Consider the following 24,991-nt stretch of genomic DNA (forward strand, 5'->3'; position numbering starts at 1 on the left):
CAAATTAAAGAAGTGAAAAATATACATTTACCATTTTAGTCTATATTATTTTTCATGAAGAAACTTTATACATGTCCCTTGGTCAAAAACATCCTTTATTTAGAAACAAACGAAAGACATATCAACAATTAATACCATCGTTTAAATGAAGCTGTTCTTGTGGTTCAATATCATCAAAACTTCCCCAGAGTGATTCTTTTTTACTGGGGTTCTCAATTAATTTATTCCTTTTTATTTTTTCCTCCATTTCAATAAATTTTGTTTCATCCTGTCTTGCGTGGTAGAATGCAGGCCTATTCATCCTAGGTATCATTAACATTTCAAATACTGCTGCCATAATATATAGGATCCCTGTAAGAAGGAATTAGTCTTTAAAAAGAAGTTGCTAAGAACAAGATTTTGACTGTTTAATCAAAAAAAAAAGTTTAATAACTAGTTACTTACCTGAAATAATAAAAAGAATTGAATAGCCCCCTTTTCCTCTCTTAACTCCATCTACAGTGGAATAACATTAGAGTTACGATTTACAACAGGAACCTTCTTGCTTGAAATACTCTTCTGATATTTAAGAAAATGATTGGATAAAATATTAATTTCTGAATAAATGTTCATCTGTAAAACTAAATTTTGTTACCTCCGATAACTGGACCAATTAGAAATCCTATACCACACGTGAGCATTTCCATTCCAAAAGCTGTTGACATCTGTTTGATACCAATTATTTCAATGGTTATAGGTGATAAAAGGGACCACACACCACTGGAATATAAACCAAGCATGACAGAATAGAATACTTTACCGGGGAACGAAGTTCCGATCAGTGGTAGAAATATTGTAGACAGTCCTAGTATTAAAAAACACCCCATGTACAAGATTTTCCCGTCAACATTAAAGTCTGTTGCTGCTAATCCAGTTAGAATTCGAGATAAACAACCGGTGATACCATATATAGACATAAAAGTGGCAGCTTGTGCTTGAGTTGAACCTGTGCTGACATAGTATTCAGGTAAATATAAAACAGAGGTATTGATGCTTATGCTCCAGCATAAAATACTCACACAAAAGCAACAAAATGCACTGTTGGAAATAATTCTTTTGAATTCCTGTAAAATCCATTTTAATTGTTCAGAAATAGTCTCGGATCTTTCTCCTTTTCTTTTCTTTTCAAGTTCCGTAGTTTTGATACACATAGTAAATACACAAGTCTGTAGGTTCACAGCCGACAAGAGAAGAAAGGTACCATTGATTCCATATGTCTGGATAAGGAATTCTGTGAAAAGAGGATACACCGTCACCCCAATACCTGCTCCTGTCGCTATTATACCTGTGGCCAAACTGGGATTGTCAATGAAATAGTATCCTGTGACTACGACAGTGCCCGAAAACATCATAGACTGTCCAATTCCTGTAATGAATGATTAAGCTGTTAAATCAGTGTCTAAATTTAAACATTTGCCGTCTTAAGAATTCAACTCATTTTAAATTATTTTCACTGGTAGAATTACAACATGCTTTACTATACTGTCGTTTTCTTGTAATTGACATGTAAATCTTATTTCAAATGTTGCATGACCTAAATAAAGTACCTGCAATAATTCCGTAACAAATAATCACAAGCCTTATATCTGACACAAAGCTTGGAATGAAGAAACCAGCGAAGCTAAGAAAAGATCCAAGGAAAATTGTGGACCGACAAGACAAACCATTTATTACGGTGCTGGATAATGGACCTAAAATTGAAAAATGAATCTGTTGCTATACTAGTTGCTAAGTATATGTTAGTAAACTTAACCGAGTAACATGAGATTTGGTGTAAAACTTTTGGCATAAGACGTAGATCAAAGACAAAATGGTGAGTAAACTCTTAAACTTATATTTTTTGCACTAACGCGTTGGGTATCCTCAATGAAGTATTTATGAATTTGTGACACAGAGTTAAACGGTAGTAAATGAGCACCATTTTGAAATGGATAGGAATAAATGTACAGAACTTTATTACCAAAAAGAATTATGCTTGGCATTCTATACATTACTGTGAAAGACTTCAAAGTGCATTCTGTCAATTATTTTTTTCTCTGCCGTATAAAACGAGGATTATAACGTGAAAAAGGCCACCCTAACTGCATGTATGACACAATAGTACCTACACTCATGTACCAAATTAAAAGTCACAACATGGCTGACTCTCGTGTCATGTATCACAAACATACATTTTCATTTCCATGTTTTACTAATGTGAAGATGCATTGACCCTGAACTTTTTTACCCAAGCATATTAATTCAATTGTCACCTACTGCCTGATCAAAAGGAAGTTAAAGGCAGAGATTTTTTACCGGGTGGTAAATTCCAGGTGAGGGAGGGGCTTATTTTGTACAGGTGTGAATGCCTTGCGGGCTAGCAGTCTACCTGTGGTTGTTTGTCTCCTAATCCCTATCCACAGGATGTGATTTAATACAAAGTAGAGTACCCAAGAAGTCAAACTTTACCTGTGTTGGGATTTTGAGATGATTTGAAATTGGAAATAAAAAGTTGTAAATAAAGTTTAATCCAAATATTTTTTTTTTAATTTTGTAATTGAATGTGTGTCAAAGTGTCCTCACCCATTCAAAAAAAAAAAATATCATTCAAAGTATTGTTTGTTTGTTTGTATGTTGTTTAACGTCCCTCTCGAGAATTTTTCACTCATATGGAGACGCCACCACTTGCCGGTGGAGGGCTGCAAATTTTGTCCTATACTCGGCACTTACGGCCATTGAGCAGTGAGGGATCTTTTTCGTGCCAGCACCTACTGCGACACGGGACCTCAGTTTATACGGTCACATCCGAAGGACCGGTCTCCACGTCCCACAGTGGGATTCGAACCCGCGACGTAAGGATCAATTCCTTACTCCACGACTCTAGAGCAGACGCCCTAACCACTGCGCCACGCGGGCGACAATATTCAAAGTATTTGTTGAACTTTAAAAAAAAAAATTATACCAAATTTTAATAGACATATTATCATAAATAATGTCATAATTATTTCAAATACTAAATGTCTGTATGTATACATATTATCAAGCTAAAAATTCCATAGTAATAGAGATTCTCTATTGATTATACCATGTGTGGTAAATATCAAAGGATCAAAAGTTAATTTGAAGGTCACCACGAGTGCCAGACAAGGTGTACATGGTATACACAGGGACTAGTAAGTAAATGTCAATCAACTTCTAGCACCCAATGATGTACCTTAATGCACTTGATTGACAGGGGTACACAGACAAGGTATTTTTGAAGGCGGTGCTTAAAATCTCAGCCTTTAAGTCTTTGTTCACAAATATAGTTGTTGTCTGCAGAATACAAGCAATGGGTGCCAGGGGAAAGGATTTGACAGATGAACAAAAAAAGTTGATCCTAAAACTCAAAAGTGAAGGTAACAGTGGTGGAAAAATAAGGGAAATATTGGGAATGAATAGATTTACAGAATGTGATTTTTTGAAAAGGAATGAAAACCAGGAAAATATCAGTTTATCAAAAGGAAGTGCAAGAAAGTCAAAATGTGGCAGAAAAAGGCAGAGTAGTGAAAGATCAGACAGAAGACAGAAGAAAATACACCACAAAAGCTATCCAAACGCACAGTTCAAAGGGGATGACATGAAAATGGGTATCACAGGAGAACAGAGAAGAAGACCACCACCATTTCCAAACAGAATAGACTGAAGCCAGAATATTTTGCAGATCTCATTTACAATGGACTGTAAATCGTGATTGGGCCCGAGTTACATTCTCTGAAGAAACTAAAATTGTTTTGTTATAAAGCTTAATAAACCACATTTTGGGAATGTGAGCACAGAAATGAAAGATACATCATTTTCAATATTTATTCCATGAATATTGAACCTTGGCGTGTCGATCTAACGGGGTTTGGCGTAGACCATCGGATTTTGGAGTCTCATCATTCTTCGAAGTCATATATAAAGCACATTTTACAACAGTTACTCTTAAACTAACATAACTCTTAAACTAAAACTGCTCTAAGTGAAGAAATATTAATATAGAATGCACAAAGAAATTCACTTTTATAAGGATACCCACTTCCGCCCCAGCCCGGGATTGAACTCTCGACCTATGGAATCTGTCTCCTACCAGTACAGGAACAGCGCGCTAGACCGCTCGGCCCTTATTAAAAAGTGAACTTCTTTGTGCTTACTATATTACATGGTAATATTTCAAGTAGACTACATATTAGGATACATAACTTTTGTTGAAATAAAAAAAAGTTGGTTTAAGGATTTATATTTCTTATGGTAGTTAAGAGCCATTCTCTGTAACGACTTGAACTTTTATATAGAAGCTGTGGCACGCATAGTCTCAGAATTTCTCCAAACTCTCTATGATAAAAGTCTTTGATACCGTACACTCAAATCAGGCAAAAATTGGTTTCTACGTGACATGGTTTCCATAGCAACACGTCCTAAAGTTTGAAAACTGGCATTTTTCAACATGTTCAGAGTCCCACAATTAACCTTTGCGGCAAAGCAAACAAGTGGTAATGACTGTTTCTGAAAGTTGAAGGTCTGATGTCTTAAATATTTGATAAACATGTTTGGTAAACAAACTATTATATACGTTACTATGGAAACAAAGTATTCAAAAGTAATAATTGTGTTCATTTAAATTTAAAAAGTCATAAACTTAAGAATAAAAACAATTATGGGTTGAAAAGCAAGCAAATAAAAGACAAAAGATCCTTGAAACATATGCCAAGGACAAAATATGATATTTCTTATGGGTTGGCAATGGTTGCCATGGTTCTAATACCACGAAGGGATTTTAAATTTGTTCTCTTAGTTTTTCAATCTTATCCTATCTTTTTAAAAAACATATTTCTATATAACTGATAATCAATTTTTAAAGGCGTTGGTGTGACAATCATTTTCATAATTCAAAAATTTCAAATTTAATTCTTTAAATAGAGCGTTGCTATGGAAATAAGCCGAAAAAATACGATTAAAAATGTGAAAAATATTATGTTTCCTTGGATACGTACCCTTGTATGTAGATTCCCAAAACTTTTATGATTGATATTTATGAACAACTAACCTGACTTTCAATTTTGACTACCACCCAATTTCTAACTGGATGCAAAAAGCTGGCACATAGGGTTTAATATTAATATAAAATTAACAAAATCGAACATTTTCACTTCTTGGTAACCATAGCAACAGTGTTGTATTTTTCAACAAACTTTATCAATATATGATATTCAACTTTAGTTCTACCAGATAAGTACTATTCAAGGTTAGTCAAATAATATGTTTCTTGATTAAAAGGTAAGTAAATTCCTAAAGCAGCAAAAAATATATCACTTTAACAACTAGTTTGTTGTTTCCATGGTTACACTGCAGAAAAACAATTAATCCCAATTTTTCTTATGTTGTCGGTGTTGCAAGGTCCTAAGGATGTATATGTGCCAGTCATGAATTTTATTGTTTTTCCTCAAGATAGTAGCATTAATCCAATCATAGCAACAGATTTTGCATGGTAACACTGTGTTACCATGGCAACCATGAAAGTTATTTTTAGAATAATATTGCCAATACCTGATTACTTAAGGTCAAATATTTTTTATTGTTTTTCTTAAGTTGTTGATTGAGTTTGATTATGTAACATCTATCATTTGTGAATATTGAGCGTTTTTCAGCATTTTTCAGCATCTAAAATGTATTCCAAATGTACCTATGGTTACCACTTACTTAGAGATAAATTCTAAATAGTTTCTTTATAGCATAAGTGGCGACAAGGTGTCATGTTTTCAACTTTTCTAGCTGTTACCATGGCAACCAAGATACATAGCAACAAAATTTTGTTTGATATATGTTTCTGGTGTCAAGTTGTAATAATGGGCAAAATTTCATCAAAATCGGTGACCATGCGTGGCAAAGAAGTTTAAGTGGTTACAGAGAATCGCTATTAACTTGTTTTCGAAGTTTCCTTGAAAGTGGACCAAAATTCAAAGGGGGGTAGCTTGTAGAATATTTTTTCTAAAACCTCTATAACTTTACAAGTTTGAATTGAACAGATTGGATATTACCTCACGACGATTAACAATTATGAGTAGTAGTTTGGCTTTTTATTTTTAGACGATGTGGATGGTTAACAAATTTTGGGATGAGAAGAGACTACATTTCTTTAATGAATGAAGCTTAAAATTATTTTCTTTAATTAATGATTCTAAAATTACATGGGGATATGCAGAAAAATATATATTTCCATTATACAATATTTCACTTTTATGATGAATTAGTTTGATTGATAAAAATTATCAAAGCAAATTAAAGTTTTTCTTACCAGCTAAACTGAAAAAACTGGTAAACAGAGCTCCTGCCCAAGATACTTCTTTCGGAAATTCTTTGTATTTCTCTAGTAATCCAAGGTGAATAATACCTGCGGAATATCCAAGGCTTGTTCCCAAAAAACTATTCATAAATCCTGCAAACAGTACCACAGGCTTTCGCATTCTGTATACACAGACTGGAACTCTTCACAGCAGGAGGGTAAAAGTACTAGGAAACACTTGTCAGAACATTGCATCATACATGCTGCAAAATCAAAATATCAGATTCAACTTGTCAGACCATTGAATTATATGAGGGACGTTCAAAAATTCGTTGTATTACTTAATCAAACATACGTCAAATTGAAAATAAATGAGTAAAATTTTGGATTCTGCACAATGTCATTCTTTTTTCAATTTTTTTGTCGTGCTCCGTACATCAACAATATCAAAACAGCAATAGTTTGAGGAGAAATCAATTAAGATACGAAAAAATATCATCAACAATTTAGTGATTCTGCAAGAATTATGTTTCTACGAAATTTCATTACTATATTTGGCGTCTGTTAGAGTAAATAATAGCAGAGTCCGCGTATTATTTTGAACGGCCCTTGTACTTAATCTACTGCGTTTTTTTTCAATATTTACATTTCCAATGTCTTTGTCCGAGATAAAATTTCAAATAGTAAAAATACTTTCTTTCTACATAAATCTACTAGTTCATCGATAGGCGTGGTAAAAAAAAAACACGTGCGGGGCGGGACAAATAGAGACAGAAGCGAGGCTTGTAGCACATGAATTTGCAGAATCAGGAGCATGTAAATATAAGGAATAACTGTCAGATATTTTGGTTTCATGACGATGATCAATCGATTGGCTTGCGTGATAATTTTATGCATAAACGCCTTCGGCGTTTATGCAAATTATCACGCAAGCCAATCGATTGATCACATCATGAAATCAAAACATTAGACAGTTATTCCTTAAATCTTTTCATTTTATAATGTAATACATGTATATTGCTAAATATGGTCATGGAAAATAATTGTAATAAAATCATCAGATGAATTTGGTGTGGATTTAAACATTCATTCCATATGACCAATGAAATCAAGACAGCTGTAACCAATCAGAATTCATAAATTTTTCTAAGTTATCGTCACTTGCTTCAAAAGTATTTCTAGATAGGTAGAAGTTCCACAATTTAGTTGCAGTATTTAAATCAAGGTAGATTTACATAAACTGCAGGGTCTATGATAGGTGTATAAGGATAGGTGCATAGTATAAACAAAACTAAATAACGTCTTTCCTTTCCTTTAATCTGTTAATCATTGAGTTATTTGATAATTTAAAAGACTCTGGATCATGAAGCAGACATAGACTTAAGTCATATTTTCAATCATCTGTAAAATGTTTATTTAAAGTCAATGAAGTCCCTGTCTTTGAAGATAGGAGCGTATTGGAGGAGCGATATTAAAAAATATTTTCATTTTGGACTATTTGACTTTTCAGTTCAAGATAAAGTTTTTGACTGAAGCTTAAGATCTTTCATGATCCCGGGACCTGAAACATCTTAAACTTAATTCAAAATCTTTCTACGTATTAAAGTGTTGTAGAAGTCAAGCACATCAAAATTAAAACATTTTCCAATATTGCTTTACAAAAGTGTTGTTATCTGCATTTAGAGATTAATTCAATAATTAATCAACATTTTACAGGCGATTGAAAATTAGACTTAAGTCTAAATCTCTTTCATGATTCTGGGGCCAGGACTCAAAAAAAGTTAGGGCAGGAACCAGCCGAATACTAAACATTGAGTAAGATGGCATTGTAGTGAGCCAAAGTGAGCAGCTTCTGAGCTAAAGTGAATTGAGCAGAAGTGAGCTTAAGCATATGTCACATTTTTAACTTGTATTAATTTGTTTAATTTCTCATAATTTATGTAATAATCATTTTTCAATTAATTTTTATAAATGCTCAGCGCGCCCCAGAAATTATATTCAGAAGAGACAAGCCAATCTAAATCGAAAAATAAAATAAAAAATGCAGTAAACTGATGCACATTTCATAACTTCAGGTGGGATAACAACTTGGCAATTGGTATTTGATATTTTGAATCAAAACTAAACAATATAAAAATATTAGAGAAAAAGAATCATAACTACATTTTGTATAACCTTATGAAGGTAGGAAACAGACTGAGCATTTAACTCAAACGCAAAGAGCAGTTACTGTACAAATGTACAAAGAAACCAGAGCTAGCCGTGTCTTATTTTGGGGCTAGCTCCGAAGGTGATCATTATAGTAATGAAGAAAACGGAACATCTTTCAGTTTTCAGTTTCATTAAGAGGTATAATCTTAGGCAGTATCTGACTGAAAATAAAGAGATTGAAATATTAAAAAGTGAAACATAAAAAAATATTAGTTAGTACAAAATCTAACGATTAGAGTATGAAACATCTGAAGCTTTAGACAATTTTTTTTATATTGCGCTGAAATGATATAGAATCCAAAACGTTAAAAATAAGTGTTATTTATATAATTAATGCACCAACAAACTGCTGTTATATGAAATTGTTAGATAAGTTTAAGTTAGTTTCGTGATCCAGAGGCCTGAATAATTAATTAACCCTTCTGACCAAATGGAGCTGTACATAATACAGAGAGAGAGAGAGAGAATCTCTGAAACTCTTCCAGACCTAGGTCAGTATATCAGATTAACACATTTGGCGCATCATTTGTACAATGCCTGTAGACGTTAAAGGGATGCTGCCCAATACCACTTTGTCGATGGGTGAATTTAAAAATAATGACCACCAAAATGTTTTTTTTTTAAATGCAACTACCCATAACATATTTTTGACTTATATCACCATATTGCACATACATTCTAGTTAAAATTCCAGAAGTTGCAGAGACGTTGCGCACGGTGTTGGTACACATTGACGTTACGTCAAAATAACGTAATTAAAGTCATAACGTTGTTACAAAGTTTTAAACGTTATAATTGCATATTTTAGTTGTTTAATGTGAATTTTATTTATTTATTTATTTTTTAAAATCTAAATAAAATTACAGGGCACAAACTTTTCAATTTTTGAATCTTCGTTGAAAGTATTCAGATGTACACTAAAAATCTTATAATCTTATAAATAAATTGTAAGATTTTAAATATGATATTGCCACAGACATACATATCCCCATTCATATCCTTGATTCCTCTTTCTATTTCTTTTTTCTCACTTTGTACTCTCTGTCTTGCAAGGAGAAAACACATCAAGTAGCTTTCTCTTTCAACTGTCTCTCCTTCATTTTTTTCCATTAGGTCATTTCAAGTTTTCTATTTCTATCAAGCCCCGCATGCGCCTTGGTTTTTGACACCCAAGATAAGAGAAAAGCACAGAAAATCGGTAGTCCTTTCATGCGCGGTTCCAGGAATTTTTCAGAAGGGGGGTCCAACCAATTAAAAAAGAAATATGACTCTCAAAGTTTTTGACAAGCAAAACAAATTATAACTGAAAATCCTATGGGGAGCATTTACAACCTTGATTTTGCAAAGAAATATATTTTTCTACGATAGCATTTACAACCTTGATTTTGCAAAGGAAATATATTTTTCTACGATAGAGAAAATGTGTCTTTCTGCGAGAAAAATGGAATTATGAAATCAAAACATTTGGATGATGTCATTTTTATGACAACCGATGTACAAAGTAGGATTTCCCTATAATCAGCCCCCCCCCCCCCGGATCTATACTAAGGAGTGGGACTTCCCCCGAGGGGAAATCTTACACTAGAGCCTATTTTTCCCCTCTTTCTTTCTCAGAGTAGGTTTTTCCCTGTTTAACCAATGCTTAAATCATATTGACATTATTAAAGTTTATTTGAAAGTCAACTGACTTTTTAATAGAAATATTAGTGTTTTCGCTCAGGAGTTGTCCAAATTTAGTATGAAATTTTAGTAGTTTAAAAAAAGTACAATACAAGAAGCACTGCTCTTGTAAGCTGTAGGATAGGTATGACCCCTCGACCACAGAGGTGTAATACTGGACAGCTATTTTAAACTCCAGAAACTTGGAGAGACACTTAATCAATATTATGCACATGTAGTTTGATTAAATATAACTGGAGAGAAAAAATTAAAAATAAAATTCCTCGTTTTTTTTTTTTTTTTTTCTTTTTTCTTTTATAAATTAAATGTTGACACAACTAGACTTTTTTAATTACAATTTTTGTGAAGTTTCATTAAGATTGTCTACTGCGAGAACACCTGTGGAAAAATTGTAGAATTTGTAATACATTTGTAACCATGTGTCGCCCCCTTGCCCTCATATATAAGTACTGGCATGATATTTTATAGGAGAAGGGGTAAATTGGTTCTTGAGGGAATCGCACTCTATAACTGTTACACAGAGTAGGGATTTCTAGGGCTGTATCAATATTATCAATATATTGATACGTAGCGATATTTAATAATGTATCGTATTGAAAAAATAACTTCCAATACGTATCGGATAGGCAGATTTTCTCATAATGCTGTGAAAAAGTTAGGAATTTCAATCACTAAAGGTTATATTTTCACTGTTTTGAATTAAAATTGATTAATAATAATATAATCATGAAGGAGATAGCACATCTTAGATAAATATTACAAAATACATAAACTTTATTATAACTCGTTGTTTTTACAGTCATTAAAAGTTTGAATTTGAAGTGTAATTTTTAGAGATAGTGTGACAAAACTTTTGAAATGGGTTTTAAAACAATTAGTTTTTATAAAATTCATGCATTAGATGATTTATAAGACTTTTTTGATAGATTTGTTAAAGAGTCCAATATATCGGATATCGCATTATAAAATATCGTATCGTGTCGTATCGAATTTTTTTGCTCAATACACAGCCCTAGGGATTCCCCCGGAAAATTGAATCTGTTGTGGGATTTCTGAAGGGGAAATTCTACTCAAGAGCCAGTTTTCTGAAAAAGACTTTAGAGGGGAAAGACTGATAAATCGGGGCTCTAATTGGCGACTAATTTGGTCGCCATGGCGCCTTAAAATTTTGACTGGCGCCGAAAAAAAAATTTGTAAGTCGCCAAATTGGCGACCATTTTAAATTGACTTGGTGATTGTCAAATTACTGAATTATTAACATTTTCAATTAAAAAAAAGAGCAGAAAAGAAGTTTACAAGTTAGCAATGGGCTCTATATATGTCTCTATATATATTGACTAATGTCTGTTTTTAAATTAATGCTTAAAAAAATTACCTGGCGACTAAAAATTTGCATTGGCGACTAAATTTTTTTGATTAGGAGCCAGTTGGCAAATAAATTTTAGAGATCACACAGAGCCCTGTACATGTATAAAGTTCTTGTTTTAATTTTGGGCTTTTGTACTGATATGTTTTTGTGAATCGGACGGTAGATTGGTTCTAGAATTATTGGAGGTCGATAAACTGAAAAAAAATTAAATGGACTTATATTGAATTGAACTTTTCTTGTTTTTTTTTTTTTTTTCAGCCCCAGTAGTTAAGCTCTCTTTACAAATCGGGGGTGCAGGGTATTGACATGCAAAAAAAAAAGGAGGGATGGGGACGTTTCGCGACTAAAAGCCCTACCAAATTGACGAAAAAAGAAACTGACTTATAGCCAAATTCAGAAATCCTATTACTTTTTTTTTTTGGGGGGGGGGTCATTCTCTTTTTTAGCAACAGAGAGAGAGAGAGAGAGAGAGAGAACAATAAAGTGATATGTTTAGATATTGCTGCAACAAAATAAAAAGGGGGTACCGGAGTTTGAATGAAAATTTTCAGAAAATTTAAAACGAAAGATTATTCTAAAATAATTGGAGAAGGACCTCCTACCCTTCTTGTTACTCCGGACCTGCAGAAAATTGGGGAAAAAAGATCACGGCGATAATAATTTGACGCTCCCGACGTGATTCGTATATATGTAGTGTGTAAAATGACGTTTTTCGTACCTGTGACAAAATGGCTACATTTATATTGATGCTTGTATTTATTTCATGTAGATGATTACCGTAAAAATTATGTCATTATCTAATACAATATGAAATGTTCTTTCAAGATACAGTAATGATTGGTATATATATGTTATTAATTTATGTATTTTTGATATGTAACTGAGACATATTAAGTAATAGTACAGCGACTCGTACGTGCATAACAAAATGGCTACACTTAACAAAGCCTTACTAATATCTACGTATTAGCAGTTATATGACATTTATCAACATAACTAACTTTAGAAACATATGTACTTAAGGATTATTTATCAAAATTTCTTTTTGTTTGGCATTTATGTCTAGTACACATCGCCATGTGGGCTAATGTCAACTTTAGGAAACGATTTTTTTCTGTTGGACATTTTACTTACGCTCTGTAGAATCAGCCCAAACTCATGAAATTGAGAAAATGATATTAAAAATTCAACAATATCACAAAGCATGCATCCAAATTATTGTATTTCCTAAATTTCATTCAATTTAGAGGATTGGGAGTGGATCTTTTTATATATTGTAGTTGCGCGAACAAGAATTCATGTAACGTTGGACACGGGAATTTCGCCGTAATAACCAATAATGAATAGAGCCGTATCATAACTAAAATATTTTTATATTATTAAAAAGAGAATTTTTAGAATAATTTATTACCTTGGATAAAATAATTAATTTCATTTTTAATTTCTAGTAACTTTAACATCTTGAAAACGCCAGTTTCTTTACGACATCTAAAGAGTCAGATTTTATAGTACCAACACCGTGCACAACGTCAATAGAATAGACAATTGGATGAAAAAAAGTTTCAGAATCTCTAGTAGTAAAACTTTATTTGAAAAAAGAAAATATCACTACATCCTAAACGACTTTCTAAAATACACAATTAAAAGAAATTATAGTTTTTTTATGCTTCAAAATGGTATCAGAGACATAAATGATTAGATTTAAACCTTGATTGAGTTTCTTCTCTTGTATATGTGGGGAAAAATTGGCTTTTTGATTGTTATTTTACATCATTTTTTTTTTCAATTCTGGTTTGAAAGTTTTAATATAAAAGAAATATGAAACAACCAAATTCCCCAAAAATCACTTTTTTGTCCATTTAAATCAATTCTTTAAATCTAAGTCAAAAAAGAATTTTGATATGCAAGTTTTCTTACAAAAAAATACTAGATTTTGAAGTGACCTTATTTAACAATATTGTGTTGCATTCCTGACATCTGATATGTATTTTATTTAACATTGTTTTAAAAATTATAACACACAATAACCCATTCTTAGTTTGTAAATCAGTTCGTCGTTTTAACATTTTTTATCATTTACGGCAAGTTTTTTTTTTTCATATTTTCAAGATTTCAAAACATTATAATTTGCACTGTGTAATATACATATACATTGTATTTAAGAATATGTGTTAAGTGATGGAAATTATTCTCTGAATTGACTATAATGTTTTGAACATCAAATTGTATCAAAAACTTTTTATTTATTTATTTTATTTTTTTTTAGTAAAGATAGATGAAGATCATTGGTAATTATAAAACAGTTTTGTTGCACTCCTGATTGCAGTAAAATTAAAAATTAAAACCATAGAACACAAAAATTCAAATGTATGCAACGTCAAGTAGTAACAAAATTGTGCAATATTTATAGTCCAATACTTCATAATTAAAAGATATTAAAGTATTTAAACTTACATCTTGGATTATTCCCTATTTATGTCAAAAAGCTGGCTAAAATGCACGTTTATATTCAGAAGATTAAAAATAGTTATGTTTTTCTTCACAGGACAGACAAACATTCTACTCATGGATTTTTTCTTTATATTTATTCATATTTGATCAACAGTAATTCTAACATATTTGTTGCACTCCTGACCAAGAGCATGGGAGTCTTTAAATTAGAATTGTGAAGCGAAAATTACGTCAGAACTTGTTCTGTTCTTTCAGTGAAGCTGAGGTGGAATTACTTGAGTTTTATAACAATTATTCAGTGTGTTTATTTTTTACATTCATAAAAAAATCAAAGAAAAGATAAGAACACAACTGATTTAAAAAAAGGGGAAGGATTTTGATAATAAAACTGTCAATAATTTAATAATAAATTATTCAAATTGAATAATATTTCTTAGCATGAATAGAAGTCTTTTCATCATATAACTTGAATGTTGAAAAAAAGTGTTGCACACCTGACCATAGAAATAAAGATCTGAAACATAGACAGATCCTGTAATTGAATAAAGCTATTTGGTAAAAATATTCTTTGTGTCTCTATTTTCCAAAATAAAACCCAGAGAATCATATACTGATAAAAATTTGGGTTTTTTATGCTGGGGAGCAAGCATCAAATGTTACACTCCTGATATAATTGGGTATGTACAGATACTTGACTCTCATTAATGCTGCTTGTGATTTTACAAATTTATATAACATTTTAAAGTTTTAAATTGCATATCAGTTTTTGTTTTATACTTTGAAAATTCTTTTTTGACTTAATTGTCTATCAGATTTTTAAAATCGATGATTTTTGGCAACACTACATTCTTTTCTGTTGCACTCCTGACATGGTATAACATTTTTTCAACATCAGCCATGACCACAACTTGGTCGAATCCGCGAAGCGGATTATAAAACAGCGTAAACTGACCCAAACCAGGTTATACTCGAATAATTTGGCCAAGAATTAGAGTTATTCCTCATAATTTAATTTTAAAATCATTAAATAACTATGGGTGTAAAATTTCGTTGCTTTTTATTAGTTCAAATTTGCCGCTCAATAATAAAACCGTAGTAACGGAAGTAACATGCCAACGTGAACAACGTATACATAAAAGCAACGAAATTTTACACCCATAGTTAATTAATGATTTTAAAATTAAATTATAAGGAATGACTCTAATTCTTGGCCAAATTATTTGAGTATAACCTGGCTTCGCGGATTATAAAACAGCGTAAACTGACCCAAACCAGGTTATACTCGAATAATTTGGCCAAGAATTAGAGTCATTCCTAAAATAATTTGTGTTCCTTTTTGGATATTAACCAATTAGAGGCTAGAATACAAACAAAACTAAATTATTCTACGGGAAGCCTTAACCTACCTGCGATGTTCAACTAATAAACAAAAATTCCCAAGGATATGTATTAGAAAAGTAATGCATGCAACATCTGATTCTTCTTTTGTGTCCCCAAGGTTCTGTGTATGTTCTATGTATCAAACAATATGAAATAAATGAACGGTGAATTAATGGAATTTAAGATTGGTGCCACAGATTCCTCTGTATTTCCTGTTCGACATTCAATTCACCGTGGATTATTCGAGCAAATTTCAATAGGATAATTTTGTGAAATGTTTATAATTTACGCTACTAATTTTCTACATTGCTCATATTTGATTGTTTTATTTATCAAAGCTTTTTTTCAGTGTTGTTTATTGATCTGCGCCGCCTTTTGTTTTCATTTCAATGTGATCTGTAGCAGTCCAGTAAGTTTTCATTTCAATTTGACCTGTAGCAGTCCAATAAGTTTAATCTTTTTAGACACCTACTGGACGAAGTACAGGACAATAGGACATTTACTGGAACAGGATTAAAAAAAGGTGACTTACAAAAAGGTTTAGAATAATATTATTATACGAGATAATTTATAATTCCTAAAAACTTAGAGACTGCTGCATTAATTTCACCTTGTGCTATGCGTTTAATTATTCCATTGTTCACAAATCCTATCTTTAGTTCGAAATTGACATATAGAGTACTATAGAAAATATAGCTATTATATGCTTGTGCTCCCTCAATAATAACGTCTGATGATCTTCTTTTTTTTTTCTTTTTTTTTTTTTTTTTTGCTAGCTTGTCAAGGAATTTTGGTAGTTGATAGTGCCCCCCCCCCAACTGAAAATGTATAGTTGTGCCCCCTCAAAGTGAAATTGCTTCCTACGGGCCTATAGTATGACTTGCTTTATCTGTTGCTACTGTTGATTTCATTGTTTCCTTCAGAAGCTGCACTGTCAAAGATTGCAACATAACAGCAAATATTATTTAAACGCCGTCTTTTTTTTATTTTTAGGATGAAAACTTCTCCCCTACTTTAATTCATATTCTTATTTACTATTTTATATCATGAAATATGAAGGCAATGACAAATCAGGCTTGAAAGTCCTAATAAACAATACAGATCGAAGACAAAGCAATCACGGACCCCTGGGAATTTCAAAGGTTGATCAGGACCGGTGTCATTAAGTAGTAAGCATCATGCATGTCAATGAAAATATATTATCTTCAAATGGTAATATCGACATTTGTTTAAAAAAGATATTTAAACTTACCTTGAAACTGCCATGTCTTAATAGTAAAAGAATGTCCTTGACAGGAAACTACACGAAATCGTTCTAAGTCGTATTAAATGTACCTTTAAAATTTTGTTTAGAATGCATTGTATGTCTGGGTTAGAGAGATCCTCGTTCGGCGGATATGTTTAGTACATGTATATATTAGGTAAGCCAGGATAATTATGTAAACGAACATCGAGCGAGCAGTGAAGATGATTCAGATCATTAAACAAATGTAAAAATTTAGTCCCATATTTCAGTAGGACTACATTTTTTATTGTTGGTAAACCAGATAGATATATGTTGTGTTAAACATTGGAAAGTTTCAATAGGTACCTTTTTATTGTGTATTTAAAGGACTGTTCCGTCAAATGTTGGAATTTCAATACATCCTACTGAAGCAGAAAACTTAATAAAAATTGTATATTGTATTCCACAATCACCCATTTTCTATAATGAAAAAAAAAATTTCACTCAGTTTTTTTCTTTATTCGACACATATTGATCACCATCTGCACGTAAATATAAACTATGTGAAATTAGATAAGACCCATTATCGTGTATCATTTTTGAATTTTGAATTTACTGGAACTGGTGAAGTTCCAGTAATTTACTGAATTTACTGCAATATTCACAATATGATAACTAGTTATCATTTGTGAATTTTGCATTTTCTACCTTGTGAATTCAATTATAAGTTGATAGTGATAATTATGTTACATTTCAATGAAATTCAAAGGGAGATTATCTTCATAATGCTGACAAACACAAAACGAAACAGGAAGTATTACAGAAAATGAATATGATGTGATATAATGTATGTTTGGTGGGTGAATTTTGCATCTTTTAATAACGAACAGTCATCAAGCTCAAAATGTAGGAAAATTACAATCAAGTAACCGGTAACTCGGTCGGGAAATTTTACGACTAACCGGTCACAAAAAATTATCCGATTAGCATCCCTAATATATATATATATATATATATATATATATATATATATATATATATATATATATATATATATATATATATATATATATATATATGTATATATGTATAGGCTTTGCCATTCTTTCAGTTATTGGTGGAATTGATAGAAATTTATAAAATAATATTTTGTACTTTTTATTATTATCTATTTATTTTTATTTCATATTATTTTTATCTCAAACCTTTACCATAATAGGAGTACATGTTTTTAGTAAATCGCCATGTTCAAAATCATGACATTTTAACGATTTGAACTACACTCATACATTATTCACCCTCTATCCGGAAATATATGAGTAATTTTATAAACATTCCTCAATAAGGTCTGACAACACATTTCTCAATTATACGAGGGTTGTTCGGAAAGTTCGTGGACAACTGTCATAACTTTTTTACTTAAGGCACGTCATATTACACTAAATAATTTCTGAAGTCATATATCTTCTGTAAAATGACATAAAAAAGGAAAAAAAAATACAGGTTCAATTTAAGAATTGTTTCATCGTTTTTGGTTCTAAATTATGACTTAATATTTTGCTTCGTTGATTGATTGATTGTATGTTGTTTAACGTCCCATTCGAGAATTTTTCACTCATTAAAGACGTCACCATATACCGGTGAAGGGCTTCAAATTTTGACCTTTACTCGGCACTCAGGGCCATTGAGCAGTGAGGGATCTTTATCGTGTCACCGCCTGCCGTGACACCGGGCCTCGGTTTTTAAGGTCTCATCCGAAGGACCCGCAACTTTCACTTCAAAGTGCCGAGCGCATGGCGAAGGAACAGTTGCTACCCATTTTTTATCGACTTAGATCAGTCGCGGCCGAGATTCGAACTCACGACCTCCCGATCACGAAGCGAGCGCTCTACCGACTGAGCTACCGTGAACGGTTTTGCTTCGTTGAAAAGAAATCAGTTTTAGAAGATAGGTTCTCCTTATTAAAAAAGGGCAAAAAAGATGACGTCGTAGAAAGTCATGGAGCAGCAGTTAACCATACAGTTTTGTATTGTACTCTGAAAAACTCCAGAAAAAAATCCGAAAATGCCGGAGGAAGTAGGAATTATGTCAAAAGCGAGCCATGCATGTGTGTGTATATGGTACAAGCAGTATTTGAATGATAGACTACTCTGCTTAGACGATGGTGATCTGTGAGAAAACGGATTATCTGTAAAAATCTTATCAAAATACTGAAAAGTTAGTAACGTCATGCTAAGAGTTTGGCGCTTCACATATGCCAATCTTGTGAAACCACACTTATGCAGTGAAAAAAATATAACATTGACAAACAAAATGATGCTACTGGAACAATTGTTAGCAAAATAGATTTCAAGTGATAGAGAAAAGTTTTTGAGTGCACTGGTATTAGTCAATACTGCGTGAAATGTATAGGGATAGTATTTCTGAGAACCTAATGTCGGTGTGTTTTGACGTTATAGTGTGTTGAGTTTAATTGCTCCTTGGTTACAAAACGTGTTGATTTTAAAATCAAATAACATGAATTCTATTAAATCACATGGAATGAAACTTCACACTTAAACAAAATAAATATTTTTTACATATGATAATGTGCTCATTTTAAGTATAACGAAGATTGGCATAGTCTACGAACTTTCCGAACAACCCTCGTATTTTTAAAGAGAATTTGTGATTGAAGTATTGCAACTTTAACAAGTTTCCAGATAACAATGAGGGATCAGGTGCCACGCAACAGTAAGCATCCCCTGTCGACCGATGAAACTTGCCGTGTGCTTCTTGTGATTGGGTAGAGGAAAAAGCCGTAGATAGTTTAGTGTGAAAATAATAGCTAACAATTTATGAAAGACATAAGTCGGCATTCGACTTAAATGCAGATTGTATTTGCATAGAAGGCCATTGTACACAGAATTTGCGAAATATTGACTTTAAAGTCCGAGGTTTTCACCCGGTCGGTTTCCCTCAGGTAAGTTTGGTGTGGGGTGGAGCTTAATTGAAACGGCTCTGAAGCCCCGAGGGAAACCAAGCTGGCTTGTGTATACCTACCTATATACACAGGATGTTATCTGTATATTACCTGTAAATGTTTTCGTAAGACATAGTTTAACTTCGCGTGTTGGTCAATCGAAATGATGATCGTCAAGTTTATGAAATAAAATTTTTTATGTAGACTGATTTCTTTAGTTCAAATCTTTTTTTAAAAAATATGTTTGAATAAAGGAGACAATTTTAGTTTAATTTTGTGCGTTAATAAATTTCAAATCTTTGGTTGTAAGTTGGCGACACCGAGGGAGATAGTCATTCGCAAAAACGAAAGTAGAAAAAAGCGCGGTCCTGAATAATTAAGTCTCTAAAACTTAGAAATCCTGTTTGAAGGCTAAATTTTGTAGAAAATATATAATAAATTAGATAAATATTTTTTGTATAATTCCTATGTGATTAACCCATGACGCATGCATGTTTCGTAAAAATGGTCATGGCATCCGCGTTTTGTTTCTCCGACACGTAGACGGAACGGGAATATAATCACTTTATCCTACTTTTTTCGTCGGGATCCATAATTCTAAACATAACTTTAATATGCAACGACAGCTTTTATAATACTGCTTATTTCTCTTTAAAACTGGTTATTTTACCGTAACTTTCATCACCATGTCTCGAAGAAATACTACACGTCTTAAAATTTTTAACTTGGACAATATGACTATCTCATAATTATGAAAAAGGAATTATTATTTCATTAAATTACACGATGCTTCCAATGCAGTTCGGTATTTTCTGTTTTAAGTAAAATCGATGTACGTGTAAATTTGGATAATCTATACTGCATTATAGATTGTATAGTGAATGAACCCCCCCCCCTTTCTTAATTACAATTTAAATAGATATATGACTGATTTTCTTTTTCATTTATTTAATTATTTGACAGACTGATTAAATATAAATTATATATGGCTAATTACTTTATAATAAAGAAAAAAAATAATATCGGCTCTCGCTGCTTCTTTATCACGATGTTATAAATTATATGCGGTAGGCATCAAAGACTGAATGTTAATTCAATGATCGGTACGATCCCCAGCAAAGGTATACAAGAAATACACAACGGCAGGTAACAAAATGTCAATCAATTTTCAGAATCCAATCTCAGGCTTAATTTCATCTGATTGACAGGGGTTCACAGACCAGGTAAAATTGAGGGCGGTTTTTATTTCCTCCCCCCTTAAACGAGTTTATTAGTACCCTTCTATCATCAATTCACTAATTGTGCAAGAATACAGAGGATGGTATTTCATATATTATATTTTGGAATTCACTTTAATTGCTGACATTACAGTTTCTGGTATATATATATATATATATATATATATATATATATATATATATATATATATATATATATATATATATATATATATATATATATATATATATATATATTTTTTTTTTTTTTTTTTTTTTTTTTTTTTTTTGTTTCAACATTCAAAATCCAGTTAAGATGCCACGAGATAAAAAAAAAAAAAAACTTTTTGGCTATATTACGAAGAGATAGGAAAAAAAAATATTCGAGGAAAATTTTGTCAGACTTTAAATGAACAATAAATGCTTTTATTATATAGTCTATAAATAGTCTCTATATAATCTTTACAAACGCAAACAGTTCATAATACTTTATTTACATTTGCAAAAATTTTTCTTAGATGAACCTATTGAAGAGAAAATATGTTCAATTCTGTATTCATCAACTTATTAGGGGTCAGAGGTCAAAGCGTGACCGAATCACACAGCGAGATGATATCTTGTCCACATATTTCTGTCAGGGTGACACTGGTTTTGGAACTTCTAAGCCGTTAAAGCGATGAAAAAGATAAAATTATCAAAACAAATGTTTTTTGTTCAACAAATGATCATTAGATCTTTCTTCGGTGTGAAGAATGTTTTTAATTAGCCTTAAATCACGCTTACCTTTTTAACCCGAAATTCCTTTGAAGGTATGTAAATTGAAGACGATACCACCGCTTTTGACTTCATATATAAAGAACTCATACAATAATAGTAAGATTATTCTCAGTAGCGATCATTGTTTTTTTCATTACGAACAGATATTTCCTGAACTGGACTGCAAACTTCCGCCAGAGTTCGTTTGTACCAAACCAAACTCTTCCAGGCAGGCATTGTGGGATACATATTTCTCCCAAATTCTCGCGAACTACTTTTTTACGAGAAGACATTTCCAACACAGGTAAATAATTTTTTATGATGACAATCATGATTAACAACTTTGAAATGATAATTTTATAATGTGTAAGTTAGATGCTGATATAAAAAAGTTACTAACATCTTGTGTTTTTCAATTTGAACTGTCGAAGGAGGTATTCGTTCCGAATTTCCTCGAAACTAGTTTCGTTATCGCTGTCGAGGAAGCAAACAACCATTTGTATGGGAATTAATATGCTCCTTTGCAAGATGGCTATTGCTCTTGTTACTTTTGTTTTACTTTTGTAAAACAGAGAAATAAAATCATTTGTTGTATTATAGGTGGAAAACAGATATACCATACAAGATATCAGTAAGAACCTGTTAGATGTATTATGGATGTATTATGGATTTTATTGATGCAAGCAATGACATTGATTCAGCAGAACTTTGCAGAAAATGTCAGTCCTGCTGTTAGACTCCACCAGAAATATAAGTGGCCATTTACAGGTTGGTATGTGTAATATATATTGAAAGTTTTCAGTTTTTTTATACAAGGTGAGAGACAATGACTGATCTTAACTATTATTAATCCACAGATATGATGAGTGATTATAGACACACTGACACCCCTCTCAAGACAATTTTTCGAGGGAAACAGGAATTGGAACCGCATTGCTTTATATGTTTACGTTCCCCCTCAGAGAAGTTGAGAAATATAGTTACAAATGTGGCTCTCTCAGAAAACAATGCAGTTTTGAACAATATAAAAAAGTGTTTAATGTACATTACGTTAAATTCCAATACCATACAGGATTGCAAGATATGTTTATCGTGCAAGAGACAATTAGAAAATTGTGTATACTTTCAGAATACATTGAAGGAAGCCATAAACAGAAAATCAACCTCAAACTCAACATGTTCAACAAAACGAATGGCATTTTTTCAGACACCTAGTTTGACACCTAGTTCTACCAAAAAAGAAAATGTAGATGATGTACACAATAAAGAGAATGTATTTTTGAGGAAAACCAACTCTAAAAAGAAAAAGAAACTTGAGTTTTCGGAACTTGAAACAGATGTAACAATTGATGTAATGAAATCTGAGACGTGTCATTCAAATCATAACTATGGTAGTCTTGCATCACCACTTGACAAAGCAAACTTGAATTCATTTAGAGCAAAACAAGAGCTCTTTTGCAAGAAAGACAACAAAACCTACCAGAGTCAATGCTGTTCTGCAGATGATATTTTCAAGAATAAAATATAACTGTCTGAAATTCATAAACTGATTTTACTAGAGACTGAAGTCATTGCTGATAAGTTATGTTCTCTCAACATTCAACCAGGTCCATCAGTCCTCAGAACAATGCAACATCCATCTCGCTTGAAATCAGAGGATATTTTGCATAAATGTCTGCTTGAATTTCAAAACTGTTTTCCATTTGTTTTTAGAGTTTTTCAGACATTAGCATCCCCATTACATGCTGATCAACAGAAAACTGCTACTGGCAATTCCACAATTGCTATGATGTATGTTATGGCCATGAATAGGAGAAATAAAGATCTGTGTGCAATGCAGAAGATAAACACCTGTATTGCCCTTCGATTTCATGCAGGTAATGACCTCTTAGATGTCTTCAACAAGACTAGTATTACCCTCTCAGCAGACAGTAAATATACATTTCTGGACAAAATGGGAGATTTGAACACAGAGGGGATTGTTCGCAATATCCAGTTGGGAATAGGAGGGAAAGTCACAGTTGATAATATCGATGGAATGACCATAGCAAGGGATGTCAGACTCACTGGACGGCTTGGCCAAGATCAGGTGCCCATTTCCTATTAAATGATGTTATATAGATGTAACTATTTATAGTTAATCTAATCTAAATGTCTTTTGTTGCATTGCAAAGATCAGAATGAAAGCTTTCCATTGGTATATAATATCATATATATAGTATCCGCATTTTTGAAAAAAAAACAACAGAATAAAGTCAAAGATTCATAATTTTTTAAACGTTATGCTGTTGCACTTGATTTTTTACATTTTAAATAATTGTTAATTAAAATTATTTTGAATGAAACATTCCCAAATAAATGTACTTTAGTATAGAGAAATCATTCTGGTTAAGTTTACTTTTTACAGAAAAGGAAAAGGATAAAAATTGTGGAAATTATGAATAAATGTGTGCAGATATACCTTTGTTATATAATTTAAAATTTATCAATGTTTGAATAAATGCATAATTTCTATCAAAAAAGAGCAAATATAATTGTTTAAAAATTTCTTATTTAACTTATGAAAAAAAAGTACTATGGCAAAAATATATTGGTTAAATTGTAAAATGTGTGCGCATTTTGTATTTTATTTTCCACTGGTCTAATATTTTGTATAGTCCGTAGCCCCATATTTCATTATAGTTTGTGTTCAACAAAAGAATGTAGAATTAATCGTGCTCTTGTTTAATATTTTCACAGTTACCAGTAAAGTAAAAAACAGTTATGAATAGCTTTTGCGCTAACACCAAAAGAAGTTATAAAAGAATGATTGGTGTCCGTAGCCCTGTATAGTCCGTAGCCCCAATATAATAACTTCCAGAAAAAGTCATATACATTATTGATACAATAACTACAATACAAAAATATGTTTATTCGAACAAATGCAATGTTTTTAAATACAAATACCACTGTAAAATATCTGAAAATTAACATTTTTCAACTGAAGGCTTGCTTCTGTAGTCTGTCCTGTTACGTTTGTGGTCACAACATATTTCTAAATATACATGATAAAGTTTTCCTTCTTGTGATACATACTAGCAATCCATTTACAATGATTAGCATTGGAATATTTTTAAAATAATATTTAGCCACACAAATCCTACTTACAAAAGGGCTACGGACTCTACAAATAAATTTAGCAAATTTACAGACCATATAACCGTACTTCTGTATTAGCAAGAGATTTTTTTCCTACTTGTGTCTACTACAAAATGGGTATTCAATGGTGTATTAGTTCTCATTGACAAATCTTAACATCCCATTGTGGGATTTGTGGGATTTGATCCCAAAACATAAGGATCAACTCCTTACTTTGCAATTTAGTACAAAGTGAGGCCTTCACTCTTATAATTGAGCCCCCCAATCTACATGTCACTGA

General features: G+C 32.0%; 1 protein-coding gene and 1 pseudogene across 3 annotated transcripts; one reads left to right on the forward strand and one right to left on the reverse strand.

The window, feature by feature from the left end:
- On the reverse strand, positions 1-21,778 carry LOC133181858 (monocarboxylate transporter 6-like). Of its 3 annotated transcripts, XM_061316495.1 has the most exons (6): positions 21,601-21,778; positions 6,335-6,585; positions 1,587-1,730; positions 635-1,405; positions 445-495; positions 1-351 (listed from the first exon to the last, which is right to left on the reverse strand). In XM_061316495.1, the coding sequence occupies exons 2-6, from the start codon at positions 6,501-6,503 to the stop codon at positions 122-124; spliced, it is 1,365 nt and encodes a 454-aa protein (XP_061172479.1). In that variant the 5' UTR covers positions 6,504-6,585; positions 21,601-21,778; the 3' UTR covers positions 1-121. The 3 variants fall into 3 exon arrangements, with proteins under 3 accessions (XP_061172479.1, XP_061172481.1, XP_061172480.1); XM_061316497.1 differs by lacking the exon at positions 1,587-1,730; XM_061316496.1 differs by lacking the exon at positions 21,601-21,778 and having other exon boundaries at positions 6,335-7,035.
- The window catches only part of LOC133181860 (uncharacterized), a 7,825-nt pseudogene continuing 4,581 nt past the window's right edge, over positions 21,748-24,991 (forward strand).

This window comes from Saccostrea echinata, unplaced genomic scaffold (assembly GCF_033153115.1).
Source record: "Saccostrea echinata isolate AGI-Se365-2 ecotype Australia unplaced genomic scaffold, CSIRO_AGI_Sech_v1 ptg000009l, whole genome shotgun sequence".
Lineage (NCBI taxonomy): Eukaryota > Metazoa > Mollusca > Bivalvia > Ostreida > Ostreidae > Saccostrea > Saccostrea echinata.

What these genes read in the sequence shown, in the direction of transcription:
- LOC133181858 (XM_061316495.1), bottom strand. Translation starts at nt 6,503, where the DNA reads ATGCGAAAGCCTGTGGTACTGTTTGCAGGATTTATGAATAGTTTTTTG. An exon ending in CAGTTTTTTCAGTTTAGCTG is followed by an intron (nt 1,731 to 6,334) that starts GTAAGAAAAACT and finishes TTTCAATTTTAG; the next exon opens with GTCCATTATCCAGCACCGTA. An exon ending in AATTCTTTTTATTATTTCAG is followed by an intron (nt 352 to 444) that starts GTAAGTAACTAG and finishes TCCTTCTTACAG; the next exon opens with GGATCCTATATATTATGGCA.